This window comes from Dicentrarchus labrax, unplaced genomic scaffold (assembly GCF_905237075.1).
Source record: "Dicentrarchus labrax unplaced genomic scaffold, dlabrax2021, whole genome shotgun sequence".
NCBI classification, from domain to species: domain Eukaryota; kingdom Metazoa; phylum Chordata; class Actinopteri; family Moronidae; genus Dicentrarchus; species Dicentrarchus labrax.
This window is the reverse complement of record NW_026136704.1, coordinates 11949043-11968598: the sequence shown is the minus strand read 5'-3', so window position 1 is coordinate 11968598 and position 19556 is coordinate 11949043. Positions and strand designations below refer to the sequence as shown.

Sequence of the window (19556 nt, the reverse complement as noted above, 5' to 3'; positions counted from 1 at the left end):
TAGATCAGGAATTAATGGACACCCAGCAGCCAATCAGAATCGAGTATTTACCCAGACCACGGTAAAATGATTCTTGTTAGCTTGAAAAGTTGTATAGGCAACTATGGTCCATCCTATTAGCTCTTCATAGCCTCTTTTATGTGGATGTGCTTCCCTTCACTTTCCCTCCGGACATCTGAAATCACAGGCTGTGCTGAAGTTGATGAGAAAGCGTGGTGCAAGTATACATTAAACAGACGTCAGTGTCATCCAGCCTTTTAAGGTGATAATTATTCAAACCCACACACCATCAGCTGCCTGAACAGTGGCATAGTGGATCAGAGGTTAGCACTGTCACCTCACAGCAGGAAGCTGCTGGGTTTAATTCCCTCAAAGTTGACTTTGGCGTTTCTTTGGAAAGTTTGCATGTTTTCCTTTCTGCCTTTTCACCAAAACATGTGTCTGGGTGGTCCACTTACTGCGTACTCCATAACACACATGTTAGACATTAATATTCCCAAATTTGGCCTTGCTACCAAGTAGAAGGAATAAATGTTGCTCACACTGTAGATTTCTTTTTTTCATGGTAAATTGGTTGATGCCTCAGGGGAGAAGCACTGAATTTGCACTACTTAAAACGCCTAAATCAATAATGACCAACCCCTCCATCCACAAGGCTCCATAAAGCTCCTAATATGGCTTTATTGTTTACTTTATCTGCATTGGTTTGTTAAGCAATGTCCCTGCAGCATCAAGCCTGCTTACTTCTCTATCAAATCCCTTGTGCTCAGACTCCAAATCTTTCTTCAGTCCATGAAGGGGGCTTCTATAGACTGTAAGGTAACGCCCACCTTTATGGACTGAGCCCAGAGTATTTTTATCTCCAGATGAAAAATGAGAGCAATATCTCCACATATCACTTGACCTACTTACACCTCAGCTGTTAAGTTCGCACTGAAATGAGTGGGTGGAGTTCCATCTTTTCTCCCAGTCATTTATTTCATTTTGTGTCACTCTAATAATGTAAGTGAGTGACACTAATGGCACGTCCTCTTTCTGTTGTCAATTTGAAGATACTGATGGACTGTGATTACATTAATATTTTCTCGGATTATCTCTGACCCATATTTTTTGCCGTCAGTTTGATGAGCAAAGTGTCAGATTGTCTGGATGTTCTTGTACCATAACCGCTCCCGCCAGCTTCGCTAATTCCGTGGCCGTTTGCTAATGTTGTGGTCAACTGATTTTCAGCAGTCCTTTTTGTGCTTTTTGTTTGGTTTGAAAAATATCTCCCTTCACAATAATTCTTGTTTCTCAGCTGGCTTCGAGCTACAGTTGCACCGCTCGCTCCCTCATATGGCACAGCCCTGGAGTGTGTCATGTTAAATCTCGGGTTTAATATATGACTTCAAGAGATGCTGTGAGGACTGCTCGGCTCAGTTGGCAAGAAGAAGACACCAGTCCCTCAGTGTTTGGTGTCTTGAGCATGTCAGCTAGATGTTGTGTTTCCTCCATCAGGCTGTCTTGTCCCTTATGCTAACTGTTAAATGGTTATAATAATACAGTGTCTTTTTTCGAAAGACACTGTAGAGAATACATTTGCCCAAGAGTATTGGTATAAATTGATTTTTTACAAGGAAGGAAGGACATTAACAGCCCTTATGTAAGTGTTTTGCAATACCCCTCTATCTTCATTTGACAAATAAAGAAGTATGTGTTGAATACCCGGTTCTATTATTCATCTTGATGTCATAAGCTTGAGAGAACTAGAGGAACCTGAATATCGATTCACGTTACTGAATATTCATTGTCCTGCCCCTCAGCTGAAACTGCATTGAATATGTCAAAGACCGTTCACTATGGCTTCAGACTTCAAAGAACCCGCTCCAGCAAACACCCATATGTGTCACGTCGCCTCCCATTGCCTCATGTCATGACTATGTGCATTCTCAACTTGTTAAATTGAGATATCCATTCATAGTTGAATCTAGAAATGTCTAAGGTATACAAAAATAATATATACAAAAATCACTATCTTTTCCCCTTTGTGTAGTGTTGAAAATGAAGAGTAAAGACCTTGAGAATAAGTTTCCTGACGTCTGCCTTTCCTAACATCAGAGCAAACTGCCTGTTAGGCAGGATGCACTTAATTCTGCATTGTCAGTGCTTATTAACTTGCTTTTTGCTTACCTGCAGCCAATTAATAAGTATTCCACCCTTCATATTTAAATATTCTGTGAAAGCAGGCTGCTAATTGTACCTCCTATGCGTAGATGCGTGGTCACCCTCGGTGGCCCTAGCAAAATGGGATGAGTTTGTTTTTCTTGCTGTTACAATCTCACCCTGTGGACCTATGATTGAAAGGCTTGAGAGAGGTGACAAATCACCTTCCTTCTACATGTGGGATCTCTAGCTGCCACTGACTAGCATAGCTGAGTTGACCATTTGAGAGTGTTTGTGGTGGGACTTTATGTCAGACTCTGGATGAGAAGGATCTGCTGGCTATAGGTTGTGTCCATGACTTATTTGCCTTTCACCACACTGACTCATGGGAGTGATTGATAGGGTTTGTTTAGAATTATGTCAGTAATTTATGTTGAGTTGTTAACATTTATGGTTGCATTTGAGATTAGATGGAAGCATTCCAAACATTGTGTTTGTGGGGTAATACAGTGGCTTTCTACATGAACCTGCATAAAAAACTGCAGCACTAAATGAAAAAGCTCCATTTATATTGCACTACATTGTTAATGCATTGCACGTAATACCTTAAAACCACCAAAGGTATGTTGTCTACTCCTCTTTTATGCTTGCAACCTTCTGTGAAAGGTTTAAATAGTTTTCACACCTTTTGTTGCTATGCCTTGCCGTTTGTGTTACTTTATCAAGTAATCTTTACACCATGAAGATTGCATGGACAAATAATGTGTAAAGCAGATTGTAAAAGGAAAATGTTTCTGCTTTTTTTTTTTTTTTTCTTCCAACCTTTTTTCAACCCTGCTTAACAAATGGGCAAAAATGCTGGTGGGTCTGGTAGTGTCTGAACCAAAACAAGTATGCTTTGGGTTTAATGTTCCCACAAAGTAAATCTTGTATATGGAGTGTTGTTAGGAGTGTTGCTGTGATCACACTCCTCTGTTGGACAATGATAATATTTACTATTAGGAAATTCGAGGTTTCTTCTGACAACACATCTTACAGGGAGCTTATGCAGTCAGATATTGAGCAAGTGGATACAGCTTGTTTTGCTTGTTTGTTTTATTAAATTCATCATGTAGTCAGGAGAAACCAAATGAGGCCGCTGCTTCGAGGGCTTCAGAAGTCATTTAGCATGAATAAGCTAACTGAAATGGTGGATGCAAGCCTATAGTTTAGTTTTTATAGTCCTCTTTTTTTTTTTGGCGAGCTTAGAACTCTTCTTTTCCTTCATCTATGGCTTTTCTTTATGGATACATTTGATTTTAACAGAATCATTTGTGACCCTTTTTTTTTTTTTACCTGAGCAGTTCAAGGAGTTCTATTTTGTATGTTGTGCACATAAACTGACACGCAATATGTTGTCTACGCATGGCCAGTTAGAACACGTATCAAGATTTCTGTTTTCCCAGGATATTCACCTGGCTTTGTCACATGGCAAGAGGAATTAAAGAAAGCAGTGAGAAGCTTAGCCTGCATTAATGTTTGTCTAGCTTTATTATCTGTGCTCACCTCTGTTTACATAGCTGATGATCCACTCTCATTTATCTGCAGCCTTTCAGAGTTCATCAATTGAAAGTCTGCCTCTTTATTAGAAATGTTGGACATTTTGATCAGAAATTTGCTGAGGTCAATCATTAACACTGGGAAAGTACCCATGTCGCATAATTTATACTCAAAGTTAAACTTTAAACCAAAAAATGTTGCATTTACATAGATGTACAATTTACTACACTGTTGCCAACTGGTACAACAAAATGCAACAAATGTTGCCACCGCAGCGAGAGTAGCGAGAGTACTCGCCTGTCAGTGCTGAGCCAGCTTTAACAGCCCTGATGTAATGACTCTCTCATTGCTTGTTATAACGGGCTTTATCACCCATGTGTCACTAATCAACTCCCTCGCAGGCATCTTCTGATGCCACATGGTTCAGCCAAGTCTCCATGGTGCTTCGGTACTTGGTATCCATTGCAGATCTCAATAAGCAGTTCACATCATTCAAACATGGCAGGGATCAGGGACAGATTAAATGGAGCCCATTTACAGAGGATGAACTAGATTCCTTAATGTAGATATTGTGGTGTTGTTGTTTTCTTTGTGTAAGGATTTCACACACAGTCTGACCACAGTGCTCAAATCAAATTGTGCCTTTGTGCAAAATCCTGAAATGCATTGCTATTCCACCCAAATTCTTCTAATTCCAAATTTTAGCTTTGACATGAAATTGTGACCTTATTTATCATGCCTGTTTACCTTTTTTTGTTGGGAAGTAGATGATCCTAATGACTATCTAATGAGTTAAATGTGTGAATTTTTTGCCCACATGCCAGGATTATGTTGAGTAGTTTTCTTTTGCCCTTCATTGGGATCTCCAAGGCTCCAAGATCAAATACTGATCCGACTGTCGTTCCAGAAAGGGCTGAATTGAAACTGCAGTAGCTTACTGGAAATAAATGCAAGCTTGTTGTACAGTGTTAATTACACTGGACAGGTATTACTGTCATTTTGTACACTTTGTACATTATAGTGGTGTGTTGAACAACATGTGGTGGTTAGATAAGGATCATTTATCCCTTTTTGTTTGAGAAGTATTCCTTTTTTAAGGAGCTTTTTTTTTTTCTCATCAGTGGTCAGTGTCTTCATCTGGTCAGAAGAAGACACTGTTTTCTGCAGGGAAACTGCTGAAGCATTTCCTCCAGTGCAGACCTCGCTGTGCCTTTTGATTGGAGGAAATGAGGCAGCAAAAAAGGAGATGACAACAGCCTTTTAGGGGCTCATACTCCCTTATATCATCTCTTCTGGTTCACCCAGGTTCAGACAACTTGTGACAGGCATATAAATGTTAGGAAAGCTGATTCCCTTGTGGTGGAAACTTTAATCACTTCTTGATTTCACTTGCTAAATCTATTTCAGTCACAAAGAGGCAATATAGCTGACCGAATGGTGGACAAAAGGTGTTTAAAGGCTTGGCAAAGTAGGTATATTCATTAGGAATTTTGGTGTGAAACTAGGTAGGTGATTTCTTTCTTGTTTTGTACTCAATCATTTCAGCTTTTGTGGCTCAGTTGTTGTCTGTGACACAGTGAGTCACCGTGACAGTGCAGCCCACATGGTGGTCACACTTCTGCACCTACTGTGACCTGAGGTGTCACATCCATGTTGGCAAAACATGACGCGAGTGCAGAGTCTTGGATGAATATTATTTCTTTCTGAGATTCAAATGCGGAAGACTACTACTCATGTTGTATTTAACTTAGCTTTGTCAATTCACTGCAGCTTGTTCAAGTTTTAATTGTCTCTACTAGGTCATATTTAGCTGATGAGTTTCTGGAAAGACATCATGCCGATAAAGGGATTAAATGCAGCGCTTTTTCTTCTGTCTTTATACAGCCTGTAGGAGGGTTGGAGTGTATTAACTATGAAGTAAAAAATGGCTGAGCCTCTTATTTCATGGTGACAAATCTGTGGTCTCAGTGCTGCTCCATCTAATTATGATAATTTCCCACATCAAATAGTCGGAATTAAAGGGCTGTCTGATGTTCATCTCAATTGAAGTAGCAGTGATGTGCGTGTGATATTTTTGACTTTGAGGATACAAGTGGCTATAACACTGGCTTGAATGGAAGCTTTTGGAGGTAAACATGTTGTAACATAAACCACATGAACCACTTTGCTATAACTACATGGACTTTGCTGTGGATACAGGTTTGAACATTATAATTTGTCAACAAGTGACAACACGATTGAACGAAAGGGGTTGTTACTTTGCCTCGATGAACACACCAATGGGGCTTTACTGTGTCAGCTGCACGATTGTTTTTCAGTCTTAAAGGCTTGGTCGGCATGCCCGGACACACATTTGTGTTTTGTTCGTTACATTGGGAGTTGTGATCATACTTTGCAATCCAATTGAAATGTTATTTGACATTAGTGTGTGGATGACTGGGGACAAACTTTTAATTCAAAATATCAAATTTTAAATTTCGGATTTATTTTTTAATGGATTTATATTATTTGTCAGAGTTCTCCTGGGTATGTTCACCTACAGTATATGCTGAATGAATAGAAACAAATTTTGTTTTGTTTTTTGTTTTTTTTAAATCATTACCATATTGGAAAAAATGTATCAGAGAATTGCACCACTGTAATCAAATGCCACACATTTACTTAAATCAAAAGGGGTAAACTTTCCGACATCACTAAATCTGAAATGATGAACTATAAAAAAAGAAATATTGATATGTCATCTGTGTGTTCATGAAAAGTGATTAATTTTTGACGTGTTGTCGTGAGCAAATTGGTCCAGACAGGGGCAATTTTCACCTGTTTGGGCCGAGCAACCACCAACATCCCTAGAACCCTGCTGCTAGTGTTGCTAAAGAATGGCAGGATTTTGTGCTTTTGAAAATTTGCTGAATTTCCCTTTAACAGACCCAAAATCCTTTGCTTACAAAGCTGTGATCCCCATCCATGCAACAGACATGATTTATTCAGGAGGTATATCAGACAAGCATAATTGCAATGGCAGTAGTCAAACAGTTCCTGATCTGATTAAGGTTTAAATCCCTCAGACTGCCATGTTGCTACTCAGTAAGGTTTTCTGCATTGATAGCTTGATGTTGGGCAATACAGTAGTGCATACCCCAAGTATGATAAGGTGATTATACATAGTGTATTTGGCCAACAGTAGAAAGAGAAGAGATTCTCTACGTTTCTTCGGGCCATCTGAGTTTGTCCTGTATCAGTCAGTTGGTAAAGCAACATAAGTCTTGATTATAATTTCCACCACTCAGTGCATACAGTATTACTGTACTTAAAATATATGATTAATAGGGTCCTCTAAATAGTGTGCTTTTGCAACCTAAAATGTAGCATTTAATTAAACTGTTCTTTTAGTGTTTTTTTTTTTTTTTTTGATGGCTGTATATGCCCGTTTATCTTACTTCCCTATGGTCATTTAGGTTCTGTGCATTTGTGCTTTACTCCATCAGTTTTTAGGCTGCATTGCACAATGCCTGTCAAGACCATTGTGGTCCTGCTGGGGTAGGCCAGGTTCATTATACCCTCGGGTCGGGTCCGCCCGCCTCAGAGCAGTTATACTAATAACAGGAAACATGGCCACTGCTGCAGATGCTAATGAGCAGCTGTCCAGAGCCTGAGACAGCCTGATTACAGCAGGAAGAGTGTAGTTAACATGCAGAAATGCTCTGAAACATCAGATGTGACTTAACCGTATGCAAGCTGTGCTTCACAAACTGCAAGCAAACAGGAATATCACCAGTTAAAATGTTCTGTGTTTGTGTGTATACAATTTTAATCATCTTTCACTCTCATTAGCAGAGAGAGATGACATTAGTTATGCACAGTTTATGCTTTCATAACACCAAGATGCACTTTCAACCCCCAGAACTGAACTGAGATGAGTGTCTTGCAGCTGCAGCAGCAGCACAACAGGCTCCAACATGTCTCTGGAGAGTGAGGTAAACTTACTTAACATTCAGCACTGCTATAATATCATTATTGTTATTATAGCTGATTGCAGAGTCTCAGTGCTGAATCAGCAGCAGCTCAATAGGAGGACTAAATTATAACTTATTATTCACAGCCAACACTGCCTGGTACTTCCTACCATGGCCAATACCACAGCATTAAACAGTCATTAAAGGGTTGCCGTATCATGGACTTCTGCTGCCCCTCTACATTGAGAAGGGCTAGTGGAGCTGGAACGGGTACCAGGATCAAGAATGCCTCCCTGATGCTGACCTGTGCCAGTCTAAAAAAATTAAGATAAAGCATTAAAGATTAAAAATGCAAAGACCCCCTGTTTTGGATAGAAAATGTGAAGTCCCTGTACACATTGAAGCTGCACAAAACATCATGCATTGATTTTTAGACTGTAAGTTGAAGGGTGATGTTAAAATGTCACTGTACATTACATCCTTGTAATGCCTGTTTGCCTTTTCTTTGCCTGGCCTTTGTTCTGTGCCTGACATAAAAGGGATGGATGGGGCCTACATGCTGTCTTTTGGTCCAGACATGTAGTGACTGTGTGATATATTCTTTGTCACTGTAATTTAAGGTGATGTTCAATAGATGGTCGGTTTGCCAAGCCCTTTCCAATTTCATTGTCCTATTTTTTTTTTTTTTTTTTCCCTTGATCATATTGATGAAAGCTCCTAGCAGTCTCAGTTGTCATTAGAAACAGGAGCTGGAAAGCAAGGTCTTAATTTGAGGCTGGGCTTTGTATCAAAAGCAGGGTGCTTTTCAAGCCAGCATGTTTTTTTTTTTTTTTATCAAAGTGCCAAAGTGACTTATTCTATAAGATTGTTAAGTTTAGTCTCTGAGCTCAGCATTTCGTAATCATGTCTGCCTCAGCATTAATGCTAACATTTACATATGATTTTGATTTTCTTACAGGATACTTTGTAGTCAGTGGGATGTTAGAGCTCTGGAAGCAGGACTGACTGCAGGAGCATGGTGAAACACCAACCCCTCCAGGTCTATGAGCGCCAGCTGTGTTTGTCATGTATCACTGGGATCTACGGTTGCCGCTGGAAACGCTATCAACGTTCCCATGATGACACCACCAAGGTGAGAGGGGCGAATGAACTACACCCATCTGGCTGATCAGGGATTTATGACTTTTATTTTACAGAACATAGTTTGACACAGTATAGCATATTAGATGCAGTACATGCATATGATTGGCACTAGACAATGCACAACTTTTCATGTGTGCTATAGCACCTAATCTGGTAAGGCACTACACATTTGACAGTATTATACTGCATGTCGTGACCTTTCACATCTTCTAAATTTACTTAAGTTTTACATTCAGGAGGTTAAAGAGAAACGCTTCCCTTTGCAAAATATCCTCTTTTGTTGGTTTGATGCTTGGGTACATTTGGGAATGGAAACAAAACTGGTTAGCAAAGCAGTGGCTGTGATTGATTATCTCACAAGATAATTATAAGCTGTAGACACACTCATATGTGCACATGTGCTCACATCTGGTTGGCAGTTAGTGAGACCTGATCATCTCATTGTCTGTATTTTATCACGTCAAGGTCATTTCCATTGATAACTGTGCTGCTGTCATGAGAGAGATCAATGTAGAATATCAATTTTCAGCGTTCCTTGGTGTTTTTTGTGTGTTACATTTTCCAATGACCTACTGCCTACATTTCTAACCAAAATGTATATATAAAAAAAATATGGCATTCCTCTTCTTGATTATTGGCTGCTGAATTTAAAAGCTATTATTGTGGCTCTTTAAATGAATGCAAGTCTTTTCACAGTTCTGAATAACAAGATGCTGTGTAGGAAGTGGAACATTTACTCTGTTGCTGAATGTATTAGTGAGGGGAAAAAAAACATCTAAAACCCGTAGAACCATCTGTCTCTGGCAGCCATAGCAGTGTGCACTTAGACCACATTGTTTCTAGATGTTTTCTCTCAACATTGATTTACAAAGAACAATTATATTTGACCAAATATGTCCTTGCTGGCTTCCCCCATCCAGTAACCTTGAGCTATCCACAGAGAGGTTAAATTGACATTACAGTACTCTACTGTTTCCAGCCATCTGTCATCTCCTACGTTCTGCAAATGGGTTTAACCTAATTTTGTAATTAATATTACGCAAAAGTTTATTTGTGACACTGGGTTTGGTATGGAGCCACAACTCTGGCAGTTGTTTAGTGCACAATATACTGCAAGTATTCTGTGTAGGTGTCATATTTATCATATTCTGGAAAGACTGAGACAATGAAATGTTATGTATGCTTGACATTTATCCCTGTAAATTATTACATTCTAATTACGCAGTTTTCTATTGAATGTTTTATCATCTTATCTTATTTGCAGCTAAACTTTTTTTAATAACATTTTTTGCCAAAGTCCAACTCGACTAGTCACACTCAACTCCCAACCAAATAATATTGCATTCCTTTTTCTTTTACCATTGGCACGCGCCAGGAAAAGTATCGCAGCCTGCACAAGATCAGCAATTCGTCCTGACCTTTCCATTTATCTCCTCTACTGCGTATTTAGGAAGGACACACAGGTTATGTTGCTGCAACAAACTCAAACACGCAGCACATACCCGTGTGTGCACTCGCATGCACACAGACACTAGGGTGGATCATTTATTTATGCCCGCATACCATACTGTAGACAAGCAGAAACTGAGGACACAGACAATATACTCATGTCACACACACACACACACACACACACACACACACACACACACACACACACACACACACACACACACACACACACACAGAGATGCTCCAAAGAAAAAAATATGACCCGTATTAAACTGACATTAGGTGTGTAAACAAACATATACAAATAGCACAGGCAGGAATGGGTGGTTGTATGTGAGAACTCTTGGATCATATATAAAGCAGAACTAAATAAAGAGAGAGATTGATTTTTCCCTCCTGTTCGCAGGAAACTGGACACTGTGTAGCTCTGTTTCCTGTTGCGAGTGGTTGTCTTTCAGGCCAACTGATAGAATAGTGCAGAGTCAGCATTCTTTGTTCACGGTGCTCATCCTTTGTTTGGACCGTGTGGTGGTGGATGGCACTTGTCTTGACCCCAGTGTAAGAAGCGCACAGTCAGGCACATGCACTCTGGCAGGCAGGCAAATTCAGTCAGGAAGTGGATATTTTTCCCTCAACATTATTTTAATTTGTTTACATAATGAATGGACTGAGAACAGATTAAGCCTAAATCATTTGTTCTACAATAATTGTAAATAGACTCCTAGTGCAGCTTTGTCACGGTGCTTCAATAATTATAATTATGTTATAGAGGAAGAGAGCTATGTAATCAGCTATTTATTTGGGTGTCTACTAGAAGCATGGAGCTGTCATTTCTGTTAAGAAAGCTTCCTATCACTGGTCAAGGTGATGTTATATAAGTCTGCATCTTTAATGCTACCAGTAAGCAAACTGTGACCAATCAAGGACAGGTATCAGCTACATGTAACAGGACCTGAGTGAATCACAGGAGCGTGAGAACTGAGAATCCCCTGTTGAAACAACTGTAAGCTCATTCATAATCCACAAGTGGATCATGCCATTTCTCTCCCTTTTTTCATCTTTGTCCACTGTAATGAGCCGTTCAGGTTGACTGGCTGTCTTAGTGAAGCTGCTTCTGTCTGTGTTCAAGGTGCTTTGTAGGAAGACGGCCCACGTCATGCGGTGCAAGCTGATCTGGCCTCTCAGTAATAATTGAAAGTATTTCCATTTAGCCAGTCTTTACCATTTGGTCAGACAAAGGCTTCAAAAATAGAAGCGATGCTGCCCTGCCGTCATTTTGTCAGTGATCTTGTGGTCTTCATTAGCCCTAGCCTGTGAAATATTGGACAAAGAAGACAGTTACCTAGAACTAGCAGATACACTTACTTGGTGGCCGGAATAAGGACGTCCTCAAATTTTGTCCGCAACACAAAGATGTTCATTACTCACTGACGACTGAAGAACCCAAAAAATATTCACATTTCAGAAGCTGAAATCACTGAATTTAGACGTTTTTTTTTTCTTTAAAAGGACTTAAAACGAATCGATGATCAAAATGATTGGCGACTAATTCATTAGTTGACTATTGCCTCATTTGCATTTCACTTGCTTTGTAGAACCATAGTTAAAATGGTAAGAGAATGAGAGATGAAATGAGCTTCACATTACAAGTATTTAACTGGCAAAATGCAAGTTGACTTTTATTATAAAGTAAGCTTCAAATAATCATTAACTTAATATTGATTATACTAACTGTGATTTTCATGTCAGTTTGGCCATGATCCTGCAGCCCTACTTTTTGTTTTGTATGATTTCAGTCTTTGGACCGCTGACTTTTATTCACCCCTAAAGGACATTAACGTTTTCCAGGAATTTTCTTTCTCTCTACATTTTGTGAGCCTGATCACATTTGTCCTCTCCTATTCCCTCTAACTGTCAGACAGAAAGGTCATTAGCTTTAATAAATTAGATGTGAGGTGACTCAATTATGAGGCTGAGGGTGTGATGAATGGTTAGTCATGTTTATAATATAATATTTTTTTTTAAAGTTAATCATATGATTTTTTTCTTGTCGAGTCAGTGGTAGGAGCCTAGCAAGTAGAATCCTGACTTGCTAGGCTCCTTACATGCTTGCTGTAACTCATTTGAAGAGCTGGGTCTCTGAGAGAGCGTTGTGTTAAGAATAGATAGCAGAGCTTATCAGAGTTAACTTGAATGCATCCATTTTGGACAAATTTGTGCAGAGGTGTTCATGATACTAACCATTGGTGAACTTGGGATTCTATTCAGGAATTCAGCCAGCAGCCTGCTGGGAAAAGCCAACAACAATCCTTGCTCCCATGCACGATGATGTTTTAATTCAGTGTGTGCAACGAGAGGACAGGCTATTCACAGGCAGGTATGTTGGGTTTGTGAGAGAGAGAGAGCGAGAGCAGGGCAAGGAGAGGCTGACTGAATTAATGCACTGCATGCAGCTCTACAGTAACACAAGATTTTAGCCTTTTTTTTTTTTTTTTTTTAAATCTATATGTGGCAGTTAATGTTCATATTGTGGTGGGCCGCCACAAATAAATCAATGTATGATAGCCATTGTCACTTCTTAGCCATTAGTATGCTATGTCTCAATACCACATCTCTCCAGTCTCTTCGCTAATAAGATATGATCAATAGTATCAGATGCTTTTCTTTAAGTCCTTAAACAATGTTAACTTTTTGTTTCTCTGCCTTTTCCCCTTTCAAGGAAAAATGTCAAACATTACCTTTATTTACCTATATATTTATAGCTTCTCAGTTGTGTAAATGTGCTTCTCGTCTTTGTCTTATGCGATTGTAATATGAAGATCTATAGGTTTTGGACTGTTGGTCAGATAAACATTTGGAGATGTCAACTTGGGCTTTAGGAACTATAATCTATTAGTACCTTTTAATTCTTGTTTGTAAAATGTCAGAATAAAATAATCAACAGATAAATCAATAATGAAAATAATAATTGATTATAGTTACTCTTATGATATGACAGGTGATCTGCTGACATACCCACCTTTCTGGAAAAGGTGCAGCAGTCATTGAAGTAGTTTTGACTCATTCTGTTGAAGAATGAAAACAAGGCCTTGAAGAGTGAAGGATTTATTTGTAGCCTCGCTATAACTTCCGGGCATGACAAGGCAGCATTGCAATTTTATTCTTAAGACTATCAGTCATTTATTTTAAACTGCAGTGTCTAATTTGAGGACAGTCACCTTATTGTATATCAAAAGCACAGAAGGTTCCTTTCATACTACGAAGAATCGAAGCAACTGTTGCCAAGGGACTAAAAGAAGCTATGTAGAATCCACCTGTTATTGTTGCTGAATAAACATTTACTTAATCTGATTTTTATCTGCTGCATGATAGACAATCCCCAATCTGCTTCCTGGTGTGCTGCTGTTCAGCCGTGTGATGCATACAGTAAGTGACTGACCATATTGTTTGGTATATGAGCCACCTTTCAAAGAAGTAATCCCAAGCATCCAGTAAATTCTGTACATACACAATGTAAAATGTACAGAATATTTCAATAATATGAAGTTTGTGAACCTTTTTGATTGTCTGGCACTGACACAGAGGTCTCATCCTCAGTTCAATTTAGAGCCAGAGTGTTGATCTTGCTGATGAGTAAACAACAACCACAAATATTGCAACAAAAATGTGATCAGAGCAGTGATCAGATTTAAGAGGGTTTAAATTGGATAAGCAATGCAGGGTCAGCCAGCCATGTTGACTTGTACCACTTGTCAGCTAGAATGATCACATGATTCCTCTTCACATTTGTGAGCAAAGCGTTAAATATTATAAAATGAACTATTTCTGTCCGTAAAATACATCGTTAGTGTTATTTCTGTATGTATTACTTTTAGCGTGGTGGGGGATACGTCTAAATATAAAGAGAAAATTGAGGTTCAGTTCAGCATTAGGACCACTGTCCCATGTTTGCATACACTTGTACATTGTGTGCATCGCTCTGGTGGTATAGCTGCATAATAAAGCAGTGCACACAGCAGTGTGTGAAATGCCAGGGACTTATCTGGATATGCTCAGGAATGTGACAAGGGACTGAGGTGTTAAATCCGGTGAAGATCGAGGCAAAGAGAGAGGCATGTGAGGCTGTGCCTGTGCCTCAGGGAAAGAAGCACCGTCAGCAAAACAATAACTACTAAAGCAGCTTTGTTTTTTTTTTTCCTGCCGTATGTGAGTTAAAAAAATGAATACCTCCTTCATTTACATGACTTTTCAAGTTAATTCACACACACCAACATGTTTGTGTTTGTTTATATCTGTATTTATCTTTGACAGCAAGTTGACTCAGGACCACCTCACACCATATTTTCTCTCCACAGTGCTGGCATGTTAGATGGCAGCATACTGAGTCAAGCTGCCATCTAATTGAATGCATCATTTAATTGTGCTATATACTAGCATAGTAGCTGCACTGAAATGATCCCTCTCACATATGTACAGTAACTCAGAATGTGTACAAGTGAATGTTTAATGTCTATTTTGGTATATGAAGCCCTAATGTTGTTGTAATATTTAAATAGATATTAAACTAATAAATAAAAATAAATTGGTCTGGCTTACATGTTCTCTAAGCTTTGGCTTATACAGACATTTTCAGCATCTCTTTTGATTGCCAATACAGTAATTACTAGTTGTCTTCTCATCTGATGAATAACCTTGTCATATGTCAATATGCCCTGTAATTTCCAGAATTATATTACAGCCAGAAGCACAATCAGCCAAGCAAAGAAAATGTTCAGAAAGTTGGCTTGTGATAGTGTTGTGCTAACAACTGATGATACAAGGACAGCTTCTTCAGCTAATCCTCACACATGAAGTAACCAGCACACACCCAAATATGCTCAATTGGTTTTCTCCCAGTTCATACTGTAGTTCTGCAAAAAGGAATGCTGTGGTAGAAATATGTGCAGCTATTATTATACTAGTAATGCACATGCTTGTCTGTGTGATATATAGGGCTATGTTAGGTCCCTGTATGCTGCTATGGAGGGAGTCAGAGTTGAGAACAGAACGACGGTATACTGGAGTCGCATTTGTCGGTTTGACAGTTTGAATAAATTTACACACAAATACACAACTTGTCTTGTGAAACTGCAGAAAAACTTGATTCCCTCTGTGAGTGTATTATTATTTTTATTTAATTTTTTTATCTCTGCATCCTGATTCCATAGTCGGCCCAAGGTTGACTTGCAAATCAGATTCAAATCAGAGTAAATAGTATTGTCAGTGGCATTGTTTAAATAATCATACAGCATGTGTTATGTTGTCTTTTTATGTATCAGAGTGAGTAAGTAAGCAAGAAAGTGTTTTCTTCATGCATTTATGCACTGTGCTGTGGAGCAACTGTTGAGCCTGAGTAATAACCATCCTGTGGACTTGACACTATACTGTTGTCTAGATCATGTTTGACATATTGAAGCATTCTTTGAGGTAAAAGAGTGAATGCATGGATCAGCAGTTGTTCCACAGGGAAAAGAAGGGCAAGAGAGTATCAGGAAAATCTCTGTTACCATTATAGAATCAGGGACTTAATGCTGTTGCTTCCTTTAATTGGACCATGTTCTCTACATTACTCATTTTGGTTTTGGGCACCACATTATCCCAGGGGACCAAATAGAATCCGCCAGAAAGTCTACACAAAAGTCTCTAAGTATTTAAATGTCAGTTTATTATATATGTCTGCACATAATTTACTATAACTACAGTAAATAGGTACGGTAAACTCCACCCACCTGGAACTCCAAATGACAATCAGCATACACTTAGGGAGATACTTACTAAGCTTACCGCAAATTACCGTCAGGGCTGCAAAACCTGGACCAGCGCATGGTTTCAGTTTAGCGAGGTATTTTCTAAAACTATGACTGAAATTATTGTAGCCACAGTTAAGTTGATTGCAATTAACTAAATTCAAGTGGAGGGTTTCCAGGAATGTATTCTCTAAAGGCTTTAATGAGTTTAATGAGTGTTTATAATGCTGCAATTCATTTAATTTTCCTTGGATTGATTTGATGCCCCAATTTTTAGCAGTGGAGTTTAGCTTTTTCTGACTTCTATCCTTTTCCAATATTTATATACTATAATTTGTTCACAATTTTAAATCTTAACCACTGCAGCTGTCTGGAGAGTTTCAGAGTTGCTACAGAAAGTGGCCTTAATGTCTTTGAAAAGTCATTCCAATATATTTATTTTACTTTTTAATTACAGCTCGCCACATCATTTGATTTGAATTACTAGCTTCATTCAATAGCTCTAATCTTCCCTTGTCCCATTTGTCCTCCATGATTTCTCCAAGGGAGAAAGGAACAGCATTGCACTAGTCAGAGTAATTAGTAGAACAAAGCATGGATGATGTTGGCATACTCTGCTCTTCAGACACTTACCACAGATGTTTGTAGTTTTTTTTTTATTTCGGTTGCCGCACTGTCTGTTCTGTTCCATGGGGCGTCGTGCCCGAAATAAAATGCCAGTCGAGCAGAATGGTAATGTGATGTCACCAGGGCAGGCCAAGTCATGTCAGGGTTGACGAGCTCTGCAGCTGAGTTATCTGGCAACCGGGAAGAGAACCTCAGACCTAACGAGGTGCTTAAATCTTCAGAAAATAAGAAATCCACTGCAATGTATGTAACTTGACGGTTGCACTTGTCGTTTGGATGTAATTTTTGTAATGTGCATGAAAGTAATCATAAGAAATATAAGGTAGAGCAGAAAAGAGACAGGCATAAATGAATTCTGCCTTAAGATAGATATAATTGCTATGTTCAAGCTAATATAGCAGTGTGAGTTGATAATGGATAATAAAATCCCACCCTCGTGATGAAAGCGGCATTAATATACAGTTTATTAGGTGATCTGATTAATTAAAAAAACCTCAGTGTTCGTAACTCATTGACCACACCATCACTGCTCTCAGGGGTGTCTCAGATCGCATCCATCATAATCCACAGGGGAAGAGGTGGTGGGGGGATGAAAGGGTAGGGGGTGAACAGTGTCTCCTCTCAGCAGCAAGGTTGGATCTCCCAGGTGTTTCCAGGTAGTCATTCAGGACAATGGGAACCAGGGTCGGTGCTTTCTCCTCAATGGGCAGAGCTGTCTGCCACGGAGACCATGGTAACCTTTTATCACTTCAAGTGATTTGCTGTGCTCTTTGTCAGAAATATTATCTGAATATAGGTAAAAGTGTCTGGACTTCAACATTGTTCTTTTTTTCTCCTTTTTTCCTTTTGCAGTGAAAGTTAAATAATAACTCCTATTTGCATAAAACAGTATTTGTACTTCAGGAAATAATTGCAGAAAGTGTTTTTCAAGAAAGACTACTTGAAGTTTTTTAGGGTGATTTCCTCCTTGTAAAGAAAGACAAAATGATTTGGTGTGCATATTATTTCATGCAAAAGGACCTTCTTACATAATAATGTTTTTCATACACTTCTGAAATGTACTTCTGCAGCCATGTCCAAATATGCAAGGGGATTTGAATCCGCATTCCCTCTGGGCTTGTTTCCCTTTTTTGTACAACTATCTGTGTTATGCCATAAAACCATGCCCAGAAATTAAATAATACATCTTTATACCAGCATGATTTCCGCATTAAAGCTGACCCCAGGTTTGAATGTTGAAATGTGGGAAAGCTCTTAAAACAAGCTTGAGGTCAGAACATGACCTTCAAATGCTGCACTGTAATAATTTCAGGCAGTGGATTGAATTGGGATTCTTCTACTTCCATATTTAGCGTGTGAAAAGCTTTTAGATTTTTGTCAGGGGAAAAAAAAAAGAAAGATAGTGGGAATGAGACCAGAACTAAACAGGTCAGGCAGACTGTCTTACCTGTGTGTCGCATCAGCTGGTCGAGGCGATAATAATCTGATCCTTGGCACACACAACAATGGTGCATTCAGGCTGATATGCTTAGGTTGCTTAACTCTGTCTCTGTATCTTGACACTACAGTGCACACATGCATAGGATTTTATAAGAACATTTAGACGTCAGGTAACAAATATGAATTGGTATATTGTTTGTTTTCCCGATTTTCTCTTCCCGGTTCTTGGAAGAGAAATCTTCAAATTGCTTGTTTTGTGGGACCACCAGTCTAGACCCCTCTATTTAATAAAACAGTAATATATATATATATATATATATATATATATATATATATATATATATATATATATATATATATATATATATATATATATATATATATATATATATATATATTGCTTTGATTGACTAATCCAAAAAACTGAGTAATGGTTTTGGCACTAAGCGACATATTGATGTAATTTGAACACAGCATGTACAGTGTGTACATATATTTGGCCCTAGCCTTCCTAAGAAGAAACACTTATGACAGTTACGAGCCACACCTTTTGATGTGATGTGACTTTTTTTTCGCCAGATGTAGATCTTACAAATTACATAGAATTCAAGTCCCTTGGCGAGTCTAACCTCCTTTTATCTTAGAATGTGATCAAAATGTGTGTGTGTGTGGGTTTACCACACCCTGTCACTTAATGTGTTCACTGGCATCACGATAAAGTCCTGCTACTCTTTAACCTAGATACTTCATTCTATCAACACTGTATATGTGTGTTACCTTGGGATTATCTGCATATTTTAAGTCGACCAGAGCTGCTGCTGAGTTTTCTGAGCAATTTTCTGTGCTGACGATAAATGTCAAAAGGTTCTCGTCTGCCTTACAGCAAAAGTGTAGATGGCTTTAAAGTAAGCTGAGAAAGTTTGAGATGAGCATGCCTGCGTGCACATATCCTCCTGAGTGGGGCTTAGGAGTGTGTTTCTGTTCCTGTATCTAAAGATGAAGCCAGTTTAGTATTTGCCATGGTACGAAAGTGCATGGCAGAGGATGACCGTAATTAGTCAGCTTTCATGTGAAGTTATTAAAAGTCAGTCCTTGGTAATCAGCAGAGTGTATAAGGGAATACTCTCTACAAAGGTCAGGAACGAGGTTGACACCATGTGCTCAAGGTAGCTAAGTTTGCGGAAAGTTTAATCCTAATTAACTCTGCCGGTCTCTGAATATCTTTGGAAAAGTTGAAGTTGTGCTGATTTATATCAAATAATCCCACAGACATTGAGCGTAATCGCTGTGTCTACAACAGTGGAATTCAATCATTATATTTTCTTTCCATTAGTTTTGGCGGCATTCAGAGCTGCTCTGCTGTAAGCGTCACACAGTGGGGCAATTAATGTGCCTTTATTATCATCAAATGGACATAAGTCACATTTCTTTTGTCAGTTCTAATTAAACATAGTGGATCCACAGAAATAATGAC

The 19556-nt window shown here is 38.8% G+C and overlaps 1 protein-coding gene across 5 annotated transcripts in view; it reads left to right on the top strand.

Annotated features, from left to right (window-relative positions):
- The window catches only part of gdpd5b (glycerophosphodiester phosphodiesterase domain containing 5b), a 43808-nt gene that overhangs the window by 7622 nt on the left and 16630 nt on the right, over window positions 1-19556 (top strand). For 4 of the 5 annotated variants that reach the window (XR_007884476.1, XR_007884477.1, XM_051398331.1 and 1 more), the window contains exon 2: window positions 8593-8766. Coding sequence is in view for 3 of the 5 variants with exons in the window: in XM_051398331.1 (XP_051254291.1) it covers window positions 8650-8766 (117 nt within the window). In the remaining 2 variants the exon portion in view is untranslated. Of the gene's footprint in view, window positions 1-7582; window positions 7656-8592; window positions 8767-19556 lie in introns of all 5 variants that reach the window. The other variant, XM_051398332.1, reaches the window with a different exon arrangement.